Raw genomic sequence first — 15,241 nt, 5'->3', positions numbered from 1 at the left:
CCGTCTGGAAACACAAGTTTGAATTGTTTTTTTTAAAGTGAAAAAAGTTTGCTTAGTTGAACCTAGATTAGAGACGAGTCCCATTAGAGATGAGTAGGGAAAATTAAATTCACATAAAGGGAAAAAAGGACTATCATACTGATCTGCAGCCTTTAATAGTGCAAATTGAATGATAGTGTGCATTTGTTATTAGCCCCTCAGTTAAAGAGGAGGAATAACACCAAACCTGAATCACGTCCCAGTAACCTTTTCACTTCCAGAGTTGGATGACGCTACTTTCAGCTGCGTCGGACCCGTTTAATGGTTTGGTCCAGCAACTTTATGTCTAGCAATGCCCCTGGGCGAAGCTCCAAAAAAAAAAACAACACGAGGGAGGCGGAGCTCTAAAACTGCAACACGAGGGAGGCGGAGCTCTAAAACAGCAACACAAGGGAGGCGAAGCTCCAAAAAAAAAAAGCAACACGAGGGAGGCGGCGCTCTAAAACAGCAACACAAGGGAGGCGAAGCTCCAAAAAAAAAGCAACACGAGGGAGGCGAAGCTCTAAAACAGCAAAACAAGGGAGGCGAAGCTAAAAAAAAAAAAAAAAAAAACAACACGAGGGAGGCGGAGCTCTAAAACTGCAACACGAGGGAGGCGGAGCTCTAAAACAGCAAAACAAGGGAGGCGAAGCTCTAAAACAGCAACACAAGGGAGGCGAAGCTCTAAAACAGCAACACAAGGGAGGCGAAGCTCCAAAAAAAAAACAACACGAGGGAGGCGGAGCTCTAAAACAGCAACACGAGGGAGGCGGAGCTCTAAAAAAAAAGCAACACGAGGGAGGCGGAGCTCTAAAACAGCAACACAAGGGAGGCGAAGCTCAAAAAAAAAAAAAAACAACACGAGGGAGGCGGAGCTCTAAAACAGCAACACGAGGGAGGCGAAGCTCCAAAAAAAAAAGCAACACGAGGGAGGCGGAGCTCTAAAACTGCAACACGAGGGAGGCGGAGCTCTAAAACAGCAACACAAGGGAGGCGAAAATCCCCCCCAAAAAAACAACAACACGAGGGAGGCGGAGCTCTAAAACTGCAACACGAGGGAAGAGGAGCAGACTCACCCAGCTCTCCGAAGAGCTCCACCCCCAAAGCAGCGTAGATGAAGAACAGCAGCATGAAGAGCAGACCCAAGTTCCCCACCTGTCACACAAGCGGGAACATGACTCAGCAGTTTTCACAGGTCTCATCTGATCCCTGCAGCAGAGTACCAGAAACCTGGTACCAGACACCGTTTGCTGGATCCGATGGAGGAATAAGAGCTGCCAACAGGAGCCGACTTATACCTTTTGGTTTCCATGGCGACAAACCTGTACTGATCTTCCAACTTTCTGCTGACTGAATAACTTAGTAGTCAACATAAATAAGACTTTCACACAGGACACGGACTGCGGTCTCCTGGGTGAAAGTCCTGTGTTTGGTGTTTGGCTCTGAGCTTCTTAGTTTACATTGATGATACTCGCTAGCTCAGTTCACAGGAGAGTTCTCAGGTTGCATAAATCATAATATATATATATATATATATATATATATTTACATAATATCTGGTCAGCTGACACTAAACCGAGGGAGCAGAACGTTACAGCTGCTCTCGTCTCATTAGCAGCGGTGGGAATGAAACATCCTGAATTCATCCCACGGAGGACTTCATATGTGTATATCTTCATATTTTCATATCTGTATATCTTCATATATTTATATCTTTATCTCTTCATATCTGTATATCTCTGAAGTTAACAAGCTGTTCAAACATCTGGCAAGAAGATTCAGTCAGAACTCTCAGAGCAGATCATCGTTTATCTTTCCTCAAAGGTGAATTCACTAGTGTGTGTGTGTGTGTGTGTGTGTGTGTGTGTGTGTGTGTGTGTGTGTATGTGTGTGTTGTGTGTGTGTGTGAGTGTTCATGTGTGTACGTGGGCGTGTTTGTGTGTGTGAGTGTTTATGTTTGTGTCCATGTCTGTATTTTAGTGTTCATGAGTGTATCTGAGTGTTCGTGTGTGTGAGTGTTCATGTGTGCGTGTGTGTTTATGTGTGTGTGCGCGTGTGATTGTGTGTGTGTGTGTGTCTGTGTGTGTGTGTGTGTGTGATGACATACCTGAGGCAGGGCCTGGACCACCGTGTCCAGCAGCGCTCTCATCCCGGTTGCCATTTTCAACAACTTCAACACTGGAGAGACAAGAGGGTGAGACATCAGCAACCAAAGTATGTGTGTGTGAGAGAGAAAGTGAAACACGGGATGGAAAGACAAAAGACACCAGAGAGATGAAGGCAGTGATCTGAGAGGAGCAGAGAGACAGGCGATCGATAGGTGAGACGGGTTCTCTCCATAGGGGACCGGCCCACGATTCCCAGGGGTCCAATTTCTGGAGGAACATGGCTGCCGATCACGGGTCTCTTCTGTTGGGGAACGGCCGCTCTGACAATGAGGCCTTCTGGGAGATAGAGTTTAAATGCGAGGTGGAACGTCGTGTGCACCACTTTGACTGGAGCAGCGTTTGTGTTTGTTTTTGTTACTCTCTCTAGATGCTCCAAATAGGAGGCGGGGCTTCCCTCCATGTAGACCCCAACCAGGTCTCCTCCATCATGGCTGAAACCACTATTGCTGCTTTGTAAATGTTGAAGTCCCAGATTCAACAGGAACCCAGACCCTGTCCTGTCTGGGTTCATGACATCATCATGACATCATCCAGATTTGCTTGGTGGATTTCACGACCCACGTGGGCTGGTTCCCCACAGCTGGAGGAACCCAGAATAAAGTATTGATCTGTGATTTAATATCAATAAGCAGATGAAAAGGATGCTGAAATAACTCCATCATGATGGTGATCAGTAAAAAGTGCTGAGTCATGCTTTGTTAGGTCTGTCTGCAAGACCACAAGATCACTACTGTTAAAGTGCTGGTTTTCTGAATGGAGTCTGGTTGATGGTGCTAGGCTACGCTAACATTGTAGCTGCTCCATCAACACTATCTACGGAGTTATTAAATACATCTCTGTAACCTCCGAAGGTGGTGCTCCTCTTTAAATATTCAGCAAGCTGTTTCTCTCCACTCGAAGGAAGAAGATGATGGTGAAACTTTTTAAATGATATACTTATATAGATATATATAATATATATGGGGGGCGCTACCGAGGGCAGAGGGCGACGGGGAGGATTAACTGAGAGTTATGGAATTAGATGTCATCCTTAGTGTTCAGCTAAGAGGATCTGGTGGATCCCAGAGACCTGGTCCTGTAAGGTCCTCGGAATAATAAGAACACGAGTCACGTTACAGAGGAGAGAGACAGACAGACAGGAACACAACCTGAAGATCCACTCAGGCAGAACAAGACGATGCTTACCGCAGTTATGAGGTACGACAGGTGAACACAGTGAGACAGGCATTCACATGAAAACAGGAATAAGCTGGACGATCAATGATCAATCTACCAATCAATAAATATTTCCACTCTAAATACTTCCAGGATTTCATTAGTGGAACAAGAGAACTTTCTAATTGATCAGGTCTTCTTAGTGTTTTCATTTTAATCAGGTAAAAGATACAAACCAGTTCTCCTTATTTGACCGTGTGTGTGTGTGTGTGTGTGAGTGTGTGTGTGTGTGAGTCTGTGAGTGTGTGTGTGTGTGTGTGAGTGTGTGTGTGTGTGTGTGTGAGTCTGTGAGTGTGTGTGTGTGTCTGTGAGTCTGTGAGTCTGTGTGTGTGTGTGTGTGTGTGTGTGTGTGTGAGTCTGTGTGTGTGTGTGTGTGTGTGAGTCTGTGAGTGTGTGTGTGTGTGAGTCTGTGAGTGTGTGTGTGTGTGTGTGAGTCTGTGAGTGTGTGTGTGTGTGAGTCTGTGAGTGTGTGTGTGTGTGAGTCTGTGAGTGTGTGTGTGTGTGAGTCTGTGAGTGTGTGTGTGTGTGTGTGTGTGTGTGAGTCTGTGAGTGTGTGTGTGTGTGTGTGTGAGTCTGTGAGTGTGTGTGTGTGTGTGTGAGTCTGTGAGTGTGTGGGTGTGTGTGTACCTCGTGCTATCCTGAGGACTCTCATGATCCTGATGATGGTGGGGTTGATGGGGAGGGAGGCGTTGATCTCGATCTCCTCCAGGGTGATGCCCATCACCGACAGCAGCACGATGGCCAGGTCCAACTGGTTCCACCTGCACACACACACACACACACACACACACACACACACACACACACACACACACACACACACACACATCAGGGCTGAACAACAAGCTGCATGTTGACATGTGATATTAGCTGTTTCAATTCTTTAAATTTTATCCCAATTTACTGCAGAATGGTAGCCTGGGGTGCGTTCAGGGTCACCAGATAAAGATAGAGCTTTCCAGAAACACACGAGGGAGAGACAGGAATTTAAAAGAAGGACGGACTCCGTTTACATAAAGAGAGATGGGAACAGTGAGACAGCCAAAGAGCATTCAAATACTTTGGAAGAGACAATTTTGCCAGAAAAATCCAAAAGCAATTTCCAGCAGCAAGCCAGCGTTCTAAGAATAGATCTTAGAGCTGAGATCGGAGGCTGCAATAATAAAATGTACATAGTGGAAGAGTCTGAAATGTGATTCCCCAACACAGCTGCTCCTCGAGACAGCAGCATCACTGGAGGTGATAACATCTATTCATATTGGAGAGAGTTTGTGCAGCTGCACAGCGTGAACCATTTACTCTTAAAATGTGTCTCATCCTTTTTGTCTACTAATACGTTGTGTATAAAATGTGACATTGTTTTCATAATGAGGAAATGTGAACGAGTCACACGGTCGATGCCGAATGAACCTGCCGAATGTTTCCTTCCATCGTCCTGGTTACCGGCGACTAGAAGCAGCAGACTGGACCCGTTTATTTAAGTGGCAGTAATGTAGCGACTACTGAGTGATGACACCAATAATACATAAAAACATCATATTTAACAATGATTATTATTATTATTATTTATGATTGTTTTGGACACTAAACAGGGGGCAACCCCGAAGCGATCACCTGAGTATATAAACCTCAGTAGAATAAGATCCAGAGCGCCATTCTAATAAAGTTGAGATGTATGGGGGCTGTTTACCAGTTAGGGCCTTAAAGATAAACATATACCAGATGAGGATCTAACACTTGTTCTATTTTTAGCTCTTACTTTATCGGCAATGATTCGTTGTGGTTTCCTTGTTTCCTTCTTTTGACAAATGTACTTATTGTAAGTCGCTTTGGACAAAAGCGTCTGCTAAATGACCTAAATGTAAATGTAAATGGTAAAAAGGACAGGACCCAGGACAGAGCCTTGTGGCACACCTTTGGTTACAGGCAGGAATTCAGAACAAAAATTACCAGACTTTACACATTGGCGCCTAGAAGATAAATAGTCAGCAAACCAATCACAGGCATTAGCATGTAAACCTATGTTATGTAGACTATTCAACAGTATTTGATGATCGACTGTATTGAATGCTTTCGACAAGTCAACAAATAAAGCAGCACAGTGTTTTTTCTTGTCTAATGCTGTGGTTATGTCATTGGTAACCAGTGATGGCTGAAGTTGCACTGTGATTGGCTCTAAATCCTGATTGTTGGGGACAGAGTATCGAGAAGGTGGAAAGAAAGTCATATAGTCATAATAATGATAATGCCGATATTATATCACTATAGAAATTGTAGGCACATTTTAGGCATGTATATCACAAAACAGGGTAATGGCGCACAGCAGTAGACATAATAGTGGCGAGAACCCGGTGCATGCACGATCCGGCCGGGCCATTCATCATCATCATCACCGTCTTCATCATCTGCGCTCCACAGCTGCACCGGATTCCCCCGTCCAACACCAGAACACCGTTTCCACGGACACAACAGGCTGCCGAGGCGCGACACCGGCATGAGCTGCTGTATTTTGTTTTTAAAGATTTTTTCAGGCATTGACGCATTTTATTAGCAGTGGATAGATATGAAAAACAGGAGAGAGAGAGGGAGATGTTTTGGTCCGAGAGGCTGAGTTTCTGTTACGCGTGCCATCCGCCTTTGATCTGACGTCAGATGTGACGGGACAATCTATATAGATATAAATTCATGTGTTGATTCAATTAGTTGCATTAAATAGTGTTTGTTGTGATTATTTATTGCATTTAAATGTGCCTGGAACTGTGGAAACCTGCCTGTGAGGTCTCGGTGATGTGTGCGCACTGCGCGCTGTCAGCCAAACTTCCACTCCGCCAGCTGTGATTCACCTTGAATGAATGGACTTTATTTGCGCCGAGAGTGGACCAGGTTGGAGCTGGCGAGCTTTCGGTGCAGTCTCGACGAGGCTTTTTGCCACGAAACTTCCGCTACGCCAAGCTGAATCTGTGACGCCTCCCCCTGCTGCACCGCCACACCCATCTTGGCGCAGGCGATCCACCAAACTGCCAAACTGACGGTGCGCAAGGCTGCGCGGGTCGAAACTTGCATTACGTCGGCTCCGCCACCCTGCGCCGCCCTGCGCTGCGCCACGAAACTAGGGCCCATTGCCTTTGTAATTTAGATTATAAACAAGGCAAAGATAAAACACATATTTATCTGCATTCACTCTGTCATGGGAACAGAATAAAGTTAATTTAAATGGATTCCTGAGTGTCTAACATGTAAAAGGAGACCACAACTATGAATATAAGGATGAGGATTCATGTTGTGTTGTTATATACCTGTCCTTGAAGAAGCGTCTGAAGCCGAAGGCCACCAGCTTCAACGAGGCCTCGATCACAAAGGTGGAGGTGAAGAAGTAGTTGCAGTACTTCAGCGTCGTCTCCAGAGACTGTAGCAGACACACAAACACACCATCAGGTTCACATCCTGGTCCACCAAGACAGTCCAGTAAGTCCAAATCCCAATGTCCCCCCTAAGGTCAATATAATAGTCATATTAATCATAATAAACCAGGTGTGAAATATAATAATAATAGTAATTATAATTATAATAATAAACCACAAATAAAGTTTGAATATTAAGAACAAAGTTGAAATGTCGAGAGCATTGAACTTAAGAATAATTCATATATAATATTCATATATTCATATATAAGATCTCAACATGATTCTTTTCATTTCTTTTCTTCAGCCTGGCCCTAACTCTTGCTGTTACCTAGGTAACCTCATTTAGCTAAAGTATGTTAGTAAGCTGTGATTCCTGCAGCAGCAGCTCTTCTATCATCACTGACATCTCAGTTCCAGAAGCTTCCACACTAAACGAGTCCCTTTTAGATCTGCAGCTAAACGACCATCTTAGAAACAAAACCTTTCTCTTATTAGGCCGTATTTAAAGAATCGCTGCTCCTCCTGCTACAGAAATCCTAATGAATTGTGAAATAGGTATAGTTCATTCTACTTCATTGCTATGGAGGCAGCAGGAGAGCGTTCTTATAATCAATTTGGAAAGAGTGATGAAGATCAGATCCACATTCCTATTTCAGGCTCTTTACACCACATTCAGTCACATTCATGCTCTGATGGAGCAGAGGAGCTGCTTGCACATCAGGATGTAACCAATAGCTCAGCCTTCGGGGCCATTCACGCCATTCAGGGCTCAGTATCTTGCCTTCGGCATGCGGATCGGAGGAGCCGGGTTTCAAACCGCTGATCTTCCGATTGGAGGATGACTCGCTCTCCCCCATACTAATGTTAGTAGCAGGAAACGGACTACGTTTGCTTGTGCATCAACAATAAATGATCCTTGAGCATCTCAGAGAAAAATTCTAGTCCGGTCTGTTGTAGTCCAGCTAGGGGGTACCAGCCTTGGTTGCAGGCTACTTCTTGGAGTCCCACTTAAGCAGAAACCCAGATGGTGGTCCACCTACCTGTGGCTGGCTGTAGTGCTCCAGAGACATGGTGATGACGTTGATGCAGATGATGAAGGTGATGACCAGGTCCAGGTAGTGGCTGGTACACAAGGTGTGGATGGCAAGCCGGGTTCTGCCGTAGGAAGAGTAGTAGGGAAGCTTCTGGGCCTCTGGAGGGAAGGAATGAAAACACATGAAGGAATAATGAAAACACCATCCATCCATCGTCTACCGCTTATCCTGTATTCATTGTCCCTCCTCCTCTTTTCATCTCTCCTGCTCTTTTCATCTCTCCTGCTCTTTTCGTCTCTCCTCCTCTTTTCATCTCTCCTCCTCCTCTTTTTGTCTCTCCTCCTCCTCTTCTCATCTCTCCTCCTCCTCTTTTTGTCTCTCCTCCTCCTCTTTTTGTCTCTCCTCCTCCTCTTTTTGTCTCTACTCCTCCTCTTCTCATCTCTCCTCCTCCTCTTCTCATCTCTCCTCCTCCTCTTTTTGTCTCTCCTCCTCCTCTTTTTGTCTCTCCTCCTCTTTTTGTCTCTCCTCCTCCTCTTTTTGTCTCTCCTCCTCCTCTTCTCGTCTCTCCTCCTCCTCTTCTCATCTCTCCTCCTCCTCTTCTCATCTCTCCTCCTCCTCTTTTTGTCTCTCCTCCTCCTCTTTTTGTCTCTCCTCCTCCTCTTTTTGTCTCTACTCCTCCTCTTCTCATCTCTCCTCCTCCTCTTCTCATCTCTCCTCCTCCTCTTTTTGTCTCTCCTCCTCCTCTTTTTGTCTCTCCTCCTCTTTTTGTCTCTCCTCCTCCTCTTCTCATCTCTCCTCCTCCTCTTTTTGTCTCTCCTCCTCCTCTTCTCATCTCTCCTCCTCCTCTTTTTGTCTCTCCTCCTCCTCTTTTTGTCTCTACTCCTCCTCTTCTCATCTCTCCTCCTCCTCTTTTCGTCTCTCCTCCTCCTCTTTTTGTCTCTCCTCCTCCTCTTCTCATCTCTCCTCCTCCTCTTTTTGTCTCTCCTCCTCCTCTTTTTGTCTCTCCTCCTCCTCTTCTCATCTCTCCTCCTCCTCTTTTTGTCTCTCCTCCTCCTCTTTTTGTCTCTACTCCTCCTCTTCTCATCTCTCCTCCTCCTCTTTTTGTCTCTCCTCCTCCTCTTCTCATCTCTCCTCCTCCCTGCAAGCATCATCATCATCCTCCCTCCAACTTACTTCTCCTCTTCTTCTCCATGCGACGCTGGCGCTTCTCCTCCCGCCGCCGGGCCTCCTCCACCTCCTGGTGCTGGCGACACTTGTGGAAGTTCTCCACCACCACGCCCACGAACATGTTGAGGACGAAGAAGCTGACGATGAGGAGGAAGGAGATGAAGTAAAGCAGCATCCACGGGTTGTTGTTGGTCAACGGCTGGAGGGGGAGAGGTGGGAAAATGGGAGAGAGAGGTGAGGTGAGGAAGTACTGGGAGGAAGGAGGAGGGAGGAGGTGGGAATACGGGGGAGAGGTGAGGCGAGGAAATACTGGGAGGAAGGAGGAGGGAGGAGGTGGGAATACGGGAGAGAGAGGTGAGGCGAGGAAGTACTGGGAGGAAGGAGGAGGGAGGAGGTGGGAATACGGGGGAGAGGTGAGGCGAGGAAGTACTGGGAGGAAGGAGGAGGGAGGAGGTGGGAATACGGGGGAGAGGTGAGGTGAGGAAGTACTGGGAGGAGGAGGTGGAGATGGAGGAGGAGTCATCGTATCACCTGCTGGTCGATGCCGACGGCGTCCAGGCCGTGGTACATGATGTTGACCCAGCCGTCTTTGGAGGCCAGAACGAACAGGGACATGAGAGCCTGCAGGACACACACACACACACACACACACACAGACAAACACACACACACACACAGCCAAACACACACACACACAGACAAACACACACACACAGACAAACACACACACACACAGACAAACACACACACACATACACACACACACACACACACACACACACACACACTCTGACGCATCACTGAACTGGTTCATGATGTCGATCCTGATTGTTGGCACATAGATATCGTCTGATATTGTTGTTTGTTGTTCCTTTTCTTGTTTTTTTACAGCACAACATTTGCATCATCATGCATCAGTTCCCGACCTCGTAAATCAGGATTATCAATTAGTAAAACAAGGAACATATTTCATGTACCTTTAAAACATTTCCAAAACATTCTGTTCATTTCAAACCATTTCTGGAAAACTGTGTTTGAAGTTTCACAGCTCACCAGGGTTCGGGTTAGACCCGGCTGCTTTCATACATTTTCCAGTTCTTCTCCTGCTGACTGTATTATATCTCCTACCTGTCCCAGGTTGTCAAAGTTGTATTTGTGGTGAACCCATCGGTAGCTGACAGCCAGACAGTCAGACTTGTTGGTGATGTTCTTCACGTCGAAGCCGGCGCAGTAGTAGAACTTCCCTTTGAAGAGCTGCGAGGGAAGACGGAGGAGGAAGTGAGAAACGGTGTGATGACACGCGTGTGAGCAGCTGCTGCTTTCATGCAGCTTCCGAAGTGGTTTCATAATTAATGTCTGAGTGGATGAAGCCGACGTCAAGCTCCGGGTATCATCACTCTGTTTTTAATCCTCCGTCTATCGAACACATCAACGAGTAAAATAATGCACCGACGCAGGAGGAGAAGAATATGAGATGATGAAGATGAGATGATGAAGATGCAGAAGAAGAAGAATATGAGATAATGAAGGTGAGATCTTGAAGATGAGATAAAGATGATGAAGCCTGTTGGGCTTTACTACACATATAAGTGAAGGAGATGCAGTGAGATTTAAATGGTTTTATGTGGAGATAGAATATCATCTATGAATTTATAGATTATATAACTTGTTTGAATGTTTCTGTTCGACCACAAATGAATCCCAAAAACGCTCTCAAATATCGCCGTTTGGTCAGAACGATTTAATGTGGTTCTACGTTCCCGCCGAGCGCTCGTTGTGGAAGCGTTGGGGCGCCGTGTCACTTCCTGCTTGTGACACGTATTTTCAAAATAAACCTCCAACATATGTGTACTTGTTGGGCTCAGATAAATATTGTGGTTTGAGTATGTTTGTTACTTTGATGAGCTGCGTAACAAGAGTAACTGGAAGTTGATCATGGTCTCCTGGGTGAGGGTTTGGGTTAACCTGGGTTAGGGTTAACCTGTGTGTCCTACGTCCTTCTGACCAACACTCACATGTGGAAGTGTCTTTCACGTCGTTGCCGCGGTCCAGGCAACAAATCTTCTCCAACTGTCTGGTGGTCTAAGTCCTGTGTTGGTGGACCCCCCAAACCCCTCACCATCAGTAGTCTTCCTCTTTAAGACTACGCCCCCAGAACTGGACGTTACAGAGTCACATGATGAGTTTAGTTCACAAGTCCTCCAGGAAACTGGATCCTGATTAACCTCACATTGTTTTGAGATAATTGACTATGTGACCCTGAACATGAAACCAACAGATCGTATTAGTGACTAGTCCTATTTCCTGAGATGAGAGTGGGTTGAAAAGAGCAGATTATTGTCGCATCATGGGGAGAATAACAAGAATAATAATAGTTACACCATCAAACGTCTTCCTGTTCTCATTAGAACCGTTTGAACTGTTTGACTCATTTCTGTAAGAAGAAGCCCATGTTGACGCAGTCAGACTCCCCGGGGTTCATCATGGGGGCACTTTGTTATTATATCTGCAATAGTTCAACCATCCGTCCAATTAAATGTTAGTCCTCGTATGATAACATAGATAATAGAGATCATGGTGGATGAACGTATGAATTCACCTGAACACCCAGAATACCAAAGATGATGAAGAAAGCGCAGCAGATGAGGACAATGTTTCCGATGGGCTTGAGGGACGTGATGAGGGTCTCGACTACCAGCTTCAGGCCCGGAGCTCTGCTGATCACCCTGCAGGAAAATGAGAGACCAGGACCAGGACTTTCATTGCATTCAGAGTGGAAAGAGCTTCATTTGATCCAGCAGACGTGAAATAAGTCCAATTTTAAAGAGAAACTAAATCCGCTGACGTGAACTGCTCTTACTGTTTCTAACTGACCGTTCATGATGGCCCTTACAATTTGCTGATGCTAAGCGCTAATGCAAATGGCTAACATGCGGACTATGTTTATCATTATGGTTGGGTAAGTGCTGTAAAGGTCTGTAAGTGCTAATCAGGGTTTTCCATAATATGAGCTTCATACATTTAAATGTAAACAGAGTCAGGCTGTTTGCCCCTGTTCCACGCTTTATGCTAAGCTAGGCTAAGCAGCTGCTGCTTTAACATACAGATACGACTCAGATCTTCTCAGCTAAATCCAAAGTGAAGAAGCCAATTTCTTGAAACACAAAACTCTTCTTCACAAAGCGCCTAGTGAAACAGAAACAATGAGGACCGGTCCTTCCAACCTGAGGGGGCGGAGCGTCCTGAGCAGCCGGAGCACACGGAGGACTCCCAGGATCTTGGCCCCGCCCGCCATCGACACCACAATGTCAATGAGAGACACTAATACGAGGAAACCATCCAGAATGTTCCAGCTGCTCCTCAGGTATGCCTTCTCCCCCAGGTACAGACCCATGGAGACCACCTGGGGAGACCAAGGGGGACAAAAACCTTCATGTTCACATTCACATTTTCAAAACAGGTTTTTCATTTTATGCTTGCTGCTTTTTGGAGGAACGGAGACGTTTGAAAGCCAAAAATAAAATGAAAATATGGAAGGATGAAAGGAGAGAATTGTTAAAAATTATAGTTGATACAGTTTAGACCAAAGATTGTCGATAAGAAGTGGTCATCGTCATTTTGGCGCCGTCATTGATATGGAAATTTTGTACTTGATGAGAGATATCTGAACTGAAGACTTACACATGAGAAGGTTTGGTAAATGTGTCCTGTGACCTGTGACCTGTGGCCTGTGGCCATTTGTGTGTGTTTTGCAACCCATGTGTGCCTTGCGACATAGGTGTGGTTTATGACCCAGGTAGGGTTTGAGACCCATGCAAGGTTTAGTTAAACATTTGAGTTTACGACTTCCATCCCTGTGAACTGAGTGAAAACACACCCACAAGAAGATGGATAAATATCATGTTCGTCTCACAATACGTTGAGTCTACACATTGTAACAGACCAGCATGTTACTCTGTGGATTCTCCTCTTGATCAAGATTAAATCCCTGTTTGGACCTTGAGCTGACTCCGATCTCCTTCCTCCAGTTCTATACCAACGGGTAATTATTTTAACAGTCATGGTGACATCTCCTGTTGGTTTGTGGTCTACACTTTTGACCTCACACACTCGTTGGTCTTCATGTCTCAGCATTTATTTTCTATTGGTCTAGCTCAGCTAGTTGTCCTAACTGCTCCTGTAAAAGTTGTTGGTCCATAAACTAGTCCAAGAAAAGCCTCCCAGTCCATCTACATATGTTTTACGAGTTACACCCCAACTGGAAACCAGTGTGGAGACCAGACGCTAACAGTGAAGCCCACGCCCCTGCTGATTGATGTGAAGAAATGCTGTGACATGAAGACCAACGAGTGTGTGAGGTTTTAATAACATTACAGCTGTGATGAAGCTCATCTACAAACACAGGTGGAGGACTTCAGCTGGAGGTTACGCTGCAGCAACTGCTTTATTATTCCAGATAAGAAGATGAGCTTCAGGAGAGAGAAGATGAAGCTGATAATGACAGAGCGCCACTGATTCAATTACAGACGAGCGGAGAGGACGGAGGTGAAGATGAAATTAATCAAATGAGAACGAAAATATGAATGAAGGAGATAAAGATGTAAGGAGGGAGTTGGAGAGTTCAACCAGGCAGCGGATGCACACACACACACACACACGCACACACACACACACACACACACGCACGCACACACGCACGCACGCTATGAAGGTAAATCGATGTCAAAACACTTAGAAAGACGCGCAGCAGCGTGTGTGTGAACGCATGGTTATTTGTTATGCGTGCGTGCGTGCGTGCGTTGTCGTGCGCAGGTTGTATGTCACGCGTAACAAGAAGCTGCGTACATATGAAGCAGCGTGCGCACGTCTGTCTCTCACTGTTTGACAAATGTTGTTACACGTTCACACGTACGTGCGGTCGCAGATTCTGATGCTGCGCGGCCGGAAGCTGATCTGCTGTGCGCGCACCAAACGTGTAACATGAGCGTGTAATGTAGTTGGCCTTTTCATTTAAGTCAACCAGGGGAGGCAGCAGCGAGCCATACTTTGCCTGCCGGACCGGAAATTTAAAAGAAGAAGAAGAAAAAGAAGAAGGAGAAAGGTGAGTGGGAAAGATGGTAGTACTATATAAATACATAGGTCATTTGTGTTGTGTAAGTTTTAAAGTAGAGTCTGGAGTATTGCTTGTTGCAGTGTAAACAAAACATTGAAACTGGGCCCCTCCTCTCGGGTTCAACTGTGTAACGTAACGTAGCCTCCTGCCACAGACAGCAGCAGTTATGAGGACCACAAAGGAAAGGAAATATAGCCTAGTCCAGCGGTACTCAATACTACTATACCACTATTTGTGTTTTGGTTGGGTCAACACGTGTATCGGGACTTGTCTCCATGCCAACAGACAGCCTGTTATTGGGTCGCGCTGCGAGCATTTTTAAGTTTCACTTTCGTTTTTGAAGCGGTTCGCATGTTGCCACTTTGCCAGTAGGAGCATAGATAGATAGCACAGACGGGAAAAGATTACATGAAAATGGCGTGGTCCAAGTTCTCTGCCCAAAGAAAGGTGGACAGTGAAAATCGCCAATTTAAAGAAGAATGGACTGAAAAGTTTGCATTCATTCTTCCTCCAACCAGCACAAGACCCATGTGCTTAATATGCCAGGAGACTATCTGTGATGAAGATTTCCAATTTGAAAACGGCATTATGAGACAAAGCATACACATTATGAAGAAACATATCCTCAAAATTCAGAGGTAAGAAGAACAAAAAGAAATGCACTAAATACAGTATATCACATGTGACCTGACCGACCTCAATAAATGGACCTTTGAGTCATTGAAAAACATCTTTGTGGCCCTTGAGGATTTGTATTTGAGTACGCCTGGCCTAGTCCGAGAGAAGCGTGTGCCCGAGGTGACGGTGAACAGTTGATACTCTGCCCCATCGTGTGAGTAACAATCTTAGGACGTAAATGAAGTGGCGTGCATGTATTGGGTGTAAAAGTGCAGTGACTGCCATCTTGTTTCCCTCACAGCTTCCGAGTCTGCGCCCGGCAGAGGACAGTGTGCAAGTGGAAGACCAGCGGTGGTCGTGGAGGATCGGTGTTGCCAAGCTACCACAATTACGGACCCCTTCCCCCCACACCCCCTTTTATAATTTCTGTGAATAAATATTGTTTTAAATGCCCTTTACAGTCTCCAAGCACTTTCTTGCCTTTAAACAGCTCCTCGCTCTTAC

At 45.6% G+C, this 15,241-nt stretch overlaps 1 protein-coding gene across 1 annotated transcript in view; it reads right to left on the bottom strand.

Moving 5' to 3' along the window:
* The window catches only part of cacna1ib (calcium voltage-gated channel subunit alpha1 Ib), a 68,475-nt gene that overhangs the window by 11,506 nt on the left and 41,728 nt on the right, over positions 1-15,241 (bottom strand). Inside the window, exons 20-29 of the mRNA XM_084005828.1 lie at positions 12,231-12,409; positions 11,606-11,732; positions 10,135-10,260; positions 9,538-9,627; positions 9,013-9,205; positions 7,846-7,997; positions 6,698-6,807; positions 4,029-4,162; positions 2,126-2,196; positions 1,095-1,173 (exon numbers count right to left, since the gene is read on the bottom strand). Coding sequence (XP_083861954.1) covers positions 1,095-1,173; positions 2,126-2,196; positions 4,029-4,162; positions 6,698-6,807; positions 7,846-7,997; positions 9,013-9,205; positions 9,538-9,627; positions 10,135-10,260; positions 11,606-11,732; positions 12,231-12,409 — 1,261 coding nt within the window. The remainder of the gene's footprint in view (positions 1-1,094; positions 1,174-2,125; positions 2,197-4,028; positions 4,163-6,697; positions 6,808-7,845; positions 7,998-9,012; positions 9,206-9,537; positions 9,628-10,134; positions 10,261-11,605; positions 11,733-12,230; positions 12,410-15,241) is intronic.

Source organism: Eutrigla gurnardus (assembly GCF_963514095.1).
Source record: "Eutrigla gurnardus genome assembly, chromosome: 3".
NCBI lineage: Eukaryota > Metazoa > Chordata > Actinopteri > Perciformes > Triglidae > Eutrigla > Eutrigla gurnardus.
Note: the sequence above shows the minus strand (reverse complement) of the source record. Positions and strands in the feature narration are given on the sequence as shown.